Source organism: Mustela nigripes, chromosome 17 (genome assembly GCF_022355385.1).
Source record: "Mustela nigripes isolate SB6536 chromosome 17, MUSNIG.SB6536, whole genome shotgun sequence".
Taxonomy (NCBI): domain Eukaryota; kingdom Metazoa; phylum Chordata; class Mammalia; order Carnivora; family Mustelidae; genus Mustela; species Mustela nigripes.
This window is the reverse complement of record NC_081573.1, coordinates 6171093-6181711: the sequence shown is the minus strand read 5'-3', so window position 1 is coordinate 6181711 and position 10619 is coordinate 6171093. Positions and strand designations below refer to the sequence as shown.

Here is a 10619-nt window from a genome sequence, read left to right as displayed (position 1 = left end):
TATTAAACAATGAAAGCTTTAGAGTAGAATGGCATGACTAGAAAAGAGACATTTAAGACAAATTTAATTGATTTAATGGACTTTTGGTGGCTCCCTGCCCTTCTTTCCTAGAGTCAGAGGAACGGGCTGGGCTGGCCTCAGTCTTTGGGGGAGGGGCGGAGGGCGAGGACGGGAGGGTGGAGGGGAGGTGACAGGGTGGCGGGGGGAGGGGCATGTAAATCACGTCTTGTCGGGGCCCATCCAGAATAAATTCTCTAATTGAGGTTAAACGCTTTATTCCACCGAAGGGTTTCGCAGGGCGCCCGAAGGTCACGTGACTCCGGATCCAGGCGCTTTGACAGCAGCGAGGGGAGCTGGGTCGGGACCCTCGCCGGCTGAATTTTAGGCAGCTGTTTTCTTTCGCTGGAATTTGGGATCGGAGGTCGCTCCTGCTCCTCGCCGGAGGGTCGCTGGTTCAATCCCAGTAACGGTCAGAATAGTATTTTCGGAGGACTGTTCGCGCAAACCTTGCAGTTATCCGTCAGCCCGCGCTCGCCGAGTGGGGAAGGTTGCAAAAGGAAAAGAGGGGGGGGGGCCCAAGAGGGAAACCAGGGACCCTTCCACCACACTGTCCTTTTCCAGCTCTGAGAAGTCCTCTTTTCCCTGGGAAGTGGTTCTTATTTCCGGGCTCCCCCAAGGACCAGAAGTGGCTGGGGAGAAAGTTCTGCGGGACCCGGGGGTGGAGAGGGGGAGTCCCAGAGCCCGGCAGGGGTGCAGGTCCCAGGATCCCCTTCCTGTGGCTCCTCCTCCCTCCGCCCCTACCCAATCCCTCAAACCATCCATTTTGAGGAGGGGGTCCGGAAGCAGGTACAAAGGGCCTGGGCAGGACGAGTCTCTGTCGTCGATCCTTCCTGGGGGGTGGGGGGGGGGCGTCGTTTTGTTTTATTTGTTTCTTTAGTTATTTTTACAGTCCCACTCCTCCGGTCCTCAGCCCTGCAACCCTCTGCCTCGCACAGGGAACGAGCCCTTAGGCTGCGCTGCCCGCAGGCCGGTCCCGAAGCCGGTGTTGTTGAGATGGTGAGTGTGCGCGGTTCTCGCGGAGTCCACACTGCTGGGGGAACCGGGTCAGGTTCCGGGGAGTAGGGAGCCGTTGTCCGGGGAAGCCTGATTCTTTCCGTCCCAGAGGAGAGAGGAGGCCGAGAGTGGCCCGCGCGTCGAGCCCTAAATGCGCCTTTCTCCTTGCCTCAGGGGGCACTCCCTGGCCGGGGCTGGGGGACACCCGCCTGCGGCGGAGGTGGGGCTGCAGCGGGGCGGGGCGGGGCGGGGCGGGGGCGGGGCGGGGTTGCTGTTTAGATCCAGGTAAGTCTTGGAGTCTGTCGTGATTAGGGCGAGCTGAAAAATTCTGGGCACAATCAGATCGAGGGGATGGCCATTGGGGTTCTCTTCTGGGGAAAGGGTTGCCGGATTTGAGTAGGGTCCGGAAGCACGTTCTTCCTTTTTGAGGAACTGGGGTCTCGGTTAAGGGCATTTATAAAAGGCCAAGGTGAAAGGAGTTCAGGGGAGTGGACAGGATCAAACCCCCTGGTCTCAACAAGTTGCCTGTTTGTCCTTCACCGACTCCAGGAAGGTCTGTTCCCAGGGAAGCTCCGGGCAGCGGTGGGAACGAGTTTCACTGTCCCGATGTGGGTGTTTTCCTTCCACCTGCTTACCTGAGCCCACCCAGAACTATGAATTCTCTTTTGGTTTTGTTTTTTGCTTTTCCCACTGCTCCAAACCCCAGGGTGTCTGAGATCACCAGGGACTCACCCGGAGCCCCAGTTATCTGGGTTTGTTGCAAGGACAGAGAGACAGAGATCCACCCCAGAGAGGAACCTTGCAAATGAAGGGATGGAGGCATTCATTCCTTACAGGATTGAGAGGTGCGGGGCGGGGAGGGGGTGGGAGGAAGGGAGGGGGTGGAATTCAGAGTAAATGTAACTGCAGGCTGGCTTAGATAGGCTCAGGCTGAACTGCGTGTGAAGGAATGATCTGGACCGGACTGTCCCTTGGAAACTACAAGGTCACATAGAGGTGGAATGTTGTGTCCCAAACCCCTTATCTGAAGGTCTGCCCAGAGTTGCACTTGGAGGCTGCCTCCCGGTCCAAGTGACTCAGGACTCCCCCCCAGGCAGGAGTGGGATGTACTTTTCTTACTGATAGGATGTCAAACAGCAGCATTTTTGAGGGCTGTGATTTTTAGGGAACAAAGTTTATCGGTGAGTTAGCAAACAAGTAAGGGGGTGGGGGGGGGTGGGGAAGAATCCTTTTGACTTTGCTGCTGGTTTCCTCGGGGTCTGATCTCTTCACCTGATGAGTGGTAGGGCGGGTTTGCAGCCTTGCATTCACGGTGATGGGGCTGCCTGTAATCGCCAGCTTGCCCCGACACTTAGTAACTTTGTCATACTGAGGGTCGTGTTTCTGTTTGTTTCGTGAAAACCTGAGTTCGCGTGAACCCCAGAGTAGTGAATGCGAGGGGATCTTGGGGACCCCACATAAATGTTTGGCATTTTGAAGCCTAGGTAGGATGGATGTCTGTTTCTTAAGAAATGGATTCGGTATATATTTTTTAAAGATTGACTTTCTTTATTTGTGGGAGAGATTGAGAGAGAGACAGAGAGAGCACAAGCAGGGGGAGCGACAGAGGCAGAGGGAGAAGCAGGCTCCCCCCACCCAGCAGGGAGTCCTGATGTGGAGCTCGATCTACAACCCGAGAATCAGTGTATTTAAGAAGATGTGGGTACTCTGACACCTGGTACATTGTTTGCACCCCTAGGGAATTTTGAAATATGAAAGCCATTAATTAAATCTCTCCAGTAGAAGGAATTTTTATTTTAGTTGGAAAAGATGACTTCAAGGCTTAAAAAAAAAAAGCCAACCTCATCAATTGTATTGTAAATTATTTAATTGTAGGTTGTGTTTTGCTTGATAATGTATTTCTGGAATATGTAATAATAGATCAATGTGTTTAAAAAATTGCAGGTTGGTTGGGGTAGATCTTGAAGGCTTCCTCCATCTGCCCTGGTTCGCTCTGTTCGAGGCTCCTGGCTGCGCAGAAGCAGCCACTTTTGTAGATCCTTGCCTGTCTTTTCAAGGTTCCTTATTTTTCCTTTAATTCATGAAAATGAGAAAATGAGCTCATTGTGCACTCTTCTGCAGCTAGTGTTACAGATCTTAAAAGGCTCAGGTGACCGAATGTCATATGGGGGGTCTTCCGAGACCGACAAGGGTATTTGATTCTATAAAAACACTACTGCTCGTGTTTCTCTTTTAAAAGATATTTATTTATTTATTTATTTATTTATTTATTTATTTGACAGAGGGAGAGAGAGAGATCACAAGTAGGCAGAGAGACAGGCAGAGGGAGAAGCAGGCTCCCCGCCGAGCAGAGAGCCCGATGTGGGCCGGATCCCAGGACTCTGTGACCATGACCCACGCCGAAGGCAGAGGCTCAACCCACGGGGCCCACCCAGGTGCCCTTGTGGCCCCATTTTTAAAGATTCCTCATGCTTTAGAGATAGGAAATGCACGTATTTAAGGATGCAATGCTATGATAGCTGGAGTTTTGTTGACAATAATGCGATAGGAGAAGGGCAGTGAAGGGGGATGGGTGGAAACAGGTAGATGGTGGGTGAGGGCTTGTTTGCATTTCCTTTTCCCTGTATTATGCGTGTTCACACTTTCCATGATTTAACAGCAAATGGTTAGACAGATCTTTTGTACTGCTAAGCTTTTTTTCCCCTCTATTTAAAGATTTTAAGCAGTCTCTACACCCAAGGTGGAGCTCCAACCCCCAACCCCAAGATCAAGAGTCACACATTGCACTGACTGAGCCACCCAGGTGCCCCCTCATGGTACCTCTTTCACAACCGCCTTCTTTCCAAATCTTGTCCCATTCACAGGTCCTGGGGGTTAAGACATTGGCATATCTTGGGAGGGGACGCATTTCAGCTCATAACAGTGCTCCCCAAATGGGTGTGTTGTTCTAGGACCCTGTGACCTTCACAGACGTGGCCGTGAACTTCACCAGGGAGGAGTGGGCCCTCCTGGACTCCAGGCAGAGAATTCTCTATAGAGACGTGATGTTGGAAAACTGCAGGAACCTGGCCTCTCTGGGTGAGCATCCTACCCTCCCAGACATGTTCATGGCCAGGACAAATGCGAGTCAGACCCCCTCCTAGGTTCCCAGAGCTGTGCTGAGAAATGGGGTGGGACTTGCTGAATAACCAAGATGGGGCCACCGCCCCCCCCCCGGGGGTGGACTAGAGTTCACCCCATGAGACAGGAAATCTGTCCATTGCATTGCATTTTTATTCTCTTCCTGATTAACAGCCCTCGGGAGGTCCTTAGGTGGGTGAACATGGAGAACAGAGGGACCACTTTGTTGCTCCCTACTCACACTTACTTAGCTCCAGAACCCCTGCAGACCACAATGTGCACCCCTGTTTCATGGAAAATCCTGGCCCTGCTCTCTTGAGCCATCATGCACTGTCCCGTTTCCCGTGACCGGGCATCTCAACTAGGCAAACAGAGTCTGGTCTCCCAATTGGAGCAAGAAGCTGGTCTGGGAATGGTGCGGGGGAATTTTACCTTGTGCACCTGCCTGCTGGGAAGACAGGAATCCTTACAAGGAAGGATTTTCCAATGTGGAAATGTTGATGAAGAATCCATTTCATCCATGTGCAAAACAGCTGTGGCTCCTCAGAAAGTTAAGTGTAGAATTACTGTATGACCCAGTAATTCCATTCCTTAGTATCTACCCAAGGGGTTGAAAGCAGATGTTCCAGAAGATACAGGTGTGTTCATAGCAACACTCCCCACAGCAGCCACAATGTGGGAATCAACCAACTGTCCATCAACAGATGAATGGACAAATGAAATATGGTAAACAGGTTGCAATATGGACGAACCTCAAATGCAGCTTCTTGTTAAGTGGAAAAAGGCAGACACGAAAGACAATGTATTACCTGATTTCATTTATATGAAATATTTAGCATAGGCAAATCTATAGAAACAGAAAGCCAGTTCGCGGTTACCAAGGGCTGGAGGGAAGAACAGGGAGTGGCCGCTTCATGGTCTTGTAGTTCTCTTTCCTTTGGGGGTGATGGAGATGTCCTGGAACTGAGTAGAGGTGCTCTTTGCACCACATGGCCAATGTCCTTGATGCCACTGAAGGGTACACTTTAAAATGGTTACTTTTATGTTAAGTGAATTTCATTGCAATTTTTTTTAATTTTTAAGATTTTATTTACTTATTTGAGAGAGAGACAGTGCACAAGCTGGGGAGAGGCAGAGAGAGAGGGAGAAACAGACTCCCCGCTGAGCAGGGAGCCCAATGTGGGGCGTGATCTCAGGACCTAGGATCATGACCTGAGGTGAAGGCAGATGCTTCATCGACTGAGCCACCCAGGGGCCCCACCCCTTCATCTTTAAAATTACACATGGGCTTTGTCTTGGTCTGTTAGGGCTGCTATGACAGAACACCACGGCTTGGGTGACTTACACACAGACTTTCTCCCACATTCTGGAGGCTGGAAAGTTCCAGGTCAAGGAGCCAGCAGGTTCATTCCCAGTGAGGTCTCTCTCCCCGGTTTGCAGATGGCCACCTTCTCATTGTGTCCTCACATGGTGGAGAGACAGTGAGTTCCATTCCCCAGCTCTTGTAAGGACGCTAGTCCCATCATGGGGGCCCCCACTGTCCTAGCTCATCTCAACCCCATTACTCCCAGAGGCCCCACCTACAAATACTATCCCATGGGGGGTAGTTAGGGCTTCAACATAGGGTTTTGTAGGAAACACAAATTCAGTCCATGACAGACTCTTTGTTCCATTCTTGCCCATGTGGCATTCCTGACTATGCTCTTAATCCCCACAGAACCCATCATCACCACGGTCAAGCTCCTGATGCGGCCCAAATCCCTGATGTCTTTCTGCTTCACTTGCTTGGTCTTCCTTCCCTTTCACATCCCCCTCACATATGCTGAGTGAATGTTTGAAAAGAAACCCACACCGGCGTTTGCCTGTTTTAGCATCTCCAACCCACCTTAACGGTCAACAAAGAACTTAACTTTTGTGTCCCTTTATTTCAGATTTGCTAAAGCAACATCAGACAAAAAACTCAACCCCTCAGCCAGACATTCTTGCTAAAAAGACACCTGTTGAAGCAAAGAGAGTATGCACCGTGAGCCATGCTTCCCGGCAGTCCCTATTGGGAGAAGACCGGAAATGCCACAAAACAGACAAACCACTCACACAAAGGGAGCAAAAGTTGAAGCGAGTTGCCACTGTACACGAAAAAGATGAGTCTCCGGTTAGAATCCATGACTCTCATGATATGAGGGACAACTCTCTGCCTCGCTCATGGAGAGATTCTACAGGAAACCGTATCCAGAAACATGGCTCAAACATTCTGAAACAAAATCCTGCCCTAACCAGTCATCAAAAGATCTACAGAAACAACAAAAATGATACAATCTTACAGCATGTTGAGACGACCCCATCTGTAGGACATCAGATGGAACCAGAGTCCAAAATATGGACTGACCGTCAGAACAATGTGCTTCAGACCCATAATAATATCTGCAGGGGGGTGGACTTCCATGAATGGGATCCATTTGGAAAAACCTTTGAGGAAGACATTTCCCTTAGGTTATGCAAGACTCCCATGAAAGAGAAGACTTATGAGTCTAATCCATGTGAAATCACCTTCCAAAATAGCTCGACCCATGATGTGCAGAGGCAACCCGATATGGCAGAGGCAAATCACGAGAAGAATCAAGGTGCGAAAACCTCTGTCCACATTGCAAATTCTGACTCACACAGGAAGACTAAGACCAGAGAGGGGAGATATATATGTCAAGATTGTAGGAAAAGTTACGTGTATCTGTCATTCCTTAGGAAACACATGGAAATTCACACCGGAGAGAAACCTTATGAATGCAAGACCTGTGGGAAAGCCTTTAGATATACCTTACACCTTGACAAACACTTAGCAAAGCACATTAGGAAGAAGCCCTACAAATGTGAGGAATGTGGGAAAGACTTCACCAATTCTCACAGATTTAAAAGCCATCTGAAAACTCACCGTTGAGGGATGCCTGGTCAGCTCAATGGGGAGAGCTTGCGACTCTTGCTCTCGGGGTTGTGAGTCTGAGCCCCACGTCGGGCGTAGAGATTGTTTAAATAAATAGATGAGCTTTAAAAATAAATAGATAAAAATAAAAATTCACAGTTGAGGGGTCCTGTGAATGAAAGGAATGTGAGAAAAGCTTCATTAATTTTCTCAAAAGACCAAGCACATAAGGACATGTTAAGGGAACTCAAGTCTTCCCTGAAGGATGAAAATGTGAGAATTCACACATTTACATATTCACATCTTGTGAAGGTAAGGTCTAGAAAGGTTTTATGCCTTCCTGCTTTATGACTTCTTCATTTTTTATTAACTAGTAATATTTTTTAAGTAGACTCCATGCCCAGCATGGAGCCCAACATGGGGCTTGAACTCCCGATCCTGAGATCAAGACCTGAGCTGAGATCTAGAGTCCCCTGCTTAATAGACTGAGCCACCCAGGCACCCACTTCTTTCATCTTCAGTAGACATTTGTTCTCACATTGGAGAGAAATGCCATGAATCTAAGGAATGTGGAAAAGCCTTCAACATTGTCTCAACATAATCCCAACGTAATCCCTGTAAGAACTCACACTGCAGAGTAAGGAATGTGGGAAAGACCCCTTTGAAACTTACTCCTTAAGTTACAGCCAGAGAGGTACTGCGATTGTAATAGATAGAAGAAAGCCTTCTGTAAGATGAGTACATAGTTGGAGAGAAACACAGTAAATGTTAAGATTGCTGCTATTATATCATCTCATCCTTCAACTGGGACCAAAATTTGTGATTCTCCAGTTTTTCTTCTCTAATAAAATCCTAGAAGATGATGAAAATCCCCCTATGCGCCCTTGCAACTCTGCCATGTGAATTTCAGTATGTAGCAGATTTGTTAGAATTTATATCCAGATGGTCTCTCCAACATGAACATCTGTTTAAACCTCATTTAATTCCAATTGTGGTGTAGTGTGCTCCATGATAAGGCTTTTTTTTTTTTTGGTCAGTTGGATTTTACTGGTCATGATTTGATGGCTTTATGGTCAGAGGATGCGGTCTTTATGATGTTGATGATGTGAGACAAGTGTTCTGATGATCGTTTCAATCTCTTGGAGCTAATTCTGTCAATTACCTGACCATATTATTTTTTTCTCATCCTCTTTACTAAGGGTGCATAGACTTGTTTTTCCAGAGTTAGCACTGTTGAAGGTTTTTTTTTTATTTTTATTTTTGAGATTTTATTTATTTATTTATCTGAAAGAGATCACAAGTAGGCAGAGAGGCAGGCAGAGAGAGAAGGAAGCAGGCTCCCCGCTGAGCAGAGAGCCTGATGGGGGCTTGATCCCAGGACCCTGGGATCATGACCTGAGCCGAAGGCAGAGGCTTTAACCCACTGAGCCACCAGGTGCCCCTGTTGAGGGTTTTTAAATGCATTTTCTACTTTTTCTCATAACTGATAGTAGGTAGAGCTTACATCTTTGACAGAATTCATTAGTTTGGATGCCTAGACAGCTGTTGGAAAGAGGAGAGTGTTTGTCATTCTTTTTCTCTTAACTAAGTTCCCTTTGCTCTCTTTCCCAGTTACTCTCTGGAAGTTGGATGAAGTTCACTGAATTAGCACAAGCAACTTTAGGATCATAGGGATGAAGGTTATAGCCTCAATAACACAACACACAAAACACAAGAACCCCCCACTCCCCTGTAGCATGTTTTTGGGTGTCTGTGGCTGCAACAGGCTTCATTTCTAAACGTATTATGTGAGGTGATCCCCTAGTTAGAGTAAGAAGCATTTTATAACTCCAGAGTTAAATGATAAAACTAGTGTAGGGCCAGTGTTTTTAAAACTGCTTCTTGTGTGTTTCAAAACACTGATTTTTACTCCTTGAGTGTTTTACATTCTCTCACAAATAAAATTTTTGACTCTTCATCCGTCTTTTACTGAGCAAGCTTGTCATATAAAATCCCACTAGAGAAGTAGATTATCAAAGTCTTCGCAGCTTTATCAATTCTTGTTTAATGTATTTGTAGACAATGTTATTAGATGCATAGGAGTTTAGTCATTTTCTTTATTACGTGAGTTTTCTGTTTAATCTATGTTTGTTTGTCATCACCACTCCACGAATAGATGTTCATCATCTTCCTTTTATAACTGAGGAAACTGAAGCACAGAAGTTAAGGGAGCCTTCTGATGGAAACAGCTTCTTTTGAGGTTCAAAGCAAGCCAAACAAAGTTTTCATTGTCAAGCTCAGGGTTTAGTGCCTGTGTTAGTTTCCTGTTGCTGCTGTTACAAGTTGTCACAAATACAGTGGCTTTAAACAACCTGAATTTATCATCTCACATTTCTGGCAGGCAGAAGTCCAAAGTGGGCCTTACTGGGTTAAAATCAATGTGTCCATGGTGCTATCTTCTTTCCTGGAAGCTCTAGGGAAAATTTTATAGTCTTGCCTTCTCCAGCTTTTAGAGGCCACCTGCGTTCCTTGACTCATGGCCCTTTCCCCTCCTTCAAAACCAGCGACAGTGGATGAATTCTCACATCACATTCCTCTGACTCTTAGGCTTCTGTTAGAGTCCTTCCTCTTCCATTTATAAGGACCTTTTGACTACATCAGATCCATCCAAACAGCCCAAGATCATCTCCCATCTCAGGCTCAGCTGATTAGCAACTTTAATTCCATCTGTGACCTTAATTCCCCTTTGCTAATAGGATAACATAGTCACAGGCTCTGGACATTAGAACATACGTATTGTTGGGGGCCATTCTTCTGTCTACTACAGTACATATATGAAATATCAAGCTTATTAATGGGCCAAGAGAAAACCTTCAGAACTAAGTTATTCTGGCTTTTGAGACCGTGCTGTTGTTAATCAGATATATCTTCTTGAGCATCTCCTTTAGGCTGAGGACTGAGAGCCTAAGAGCATTTTAGGCTTCACAGGCAACACATAAACAAATGGATGTGAAATTTATTTATAGACATTGAAATTTGAATTTCACATAATTTCACATATCACGAAATCTTCTTTTGGTTACTTTTTTCCCCAACCATTTAAAAATATAAAACCATTCTTAATTTAGAGGCCTGATCTGTGCCACTGGCTGTACTTTGCTGGGCTCTGGTCTAAAGGAAAGAACAAAACAAGCTTTTATCTCATGTTTTCTTGGGAATAAGACAGAGCTATATTGAGGCATGGCTCTTTATATACTGATTTTTCTTATTAATTTTTTTTAAATTGGGAAATATGGCTCCCCAAAAGTATATGAAAATGTAAACATACAGTTAAAAGTCAATAAAAAGGGCTCCTGGATGGCTCAGTTGGTTAGGCAACTGCCTTCGCCTCGGGTCATAGTCCTGGAGTCCTGGGATTGAGGCCTGAGTCCTCAGGCTCTCTGCTCGGCAGGGAGTCTGCTTCTCCCTCTGACCTCTCCCCTCTCAAGCTTCCTCTCCCTCATTCTCTCTCAAATTAATAAATAAAATCTAAAAAAAAAAAAAAAAGTCAAGA

At 46.5% G+C, this 10619-nt stretch overlaps 1 protein-coding gene across 1 annotated transcript; it reads left to right on the top strand.

The window, feature by feature from the left end:
* Positions 1-985: 985 nt before the first annotated feature.
* Positions 986-8099, top strand: ZNF114 (zinc finger protein 114). The gene is made up of 3 exons (XM_059382035.1): positions 986-1056; positions 4005-4131; positions 6105-8099. The coding sequence occupies exons 1-3, from the start codon at positions 1054-1056 to the stop codon at positions 7103-7105; spliced, it is 1131 nt and encodes a 376-aa protein (XP_059238018.1). The 5' UTR covers positions 986-1053; the 3' UTR covers positions 7106-8099.
* Positions 8100-10619: the final 2520 nt, after the last annotated feature.

What these genes read in the sequence shown, in the direction of transcription:
- ZNF114 (XM_059382035.1), top strand. An exon ending in CAGGAACCTGGCCTCTCTGG is followed by an intron (nt 4,132 to 6,104) that starts GTGAGCATCCTA and finishes CCTTTATTTCAG; the next exon opens with ATTTGCTAAAGCAACATCAG.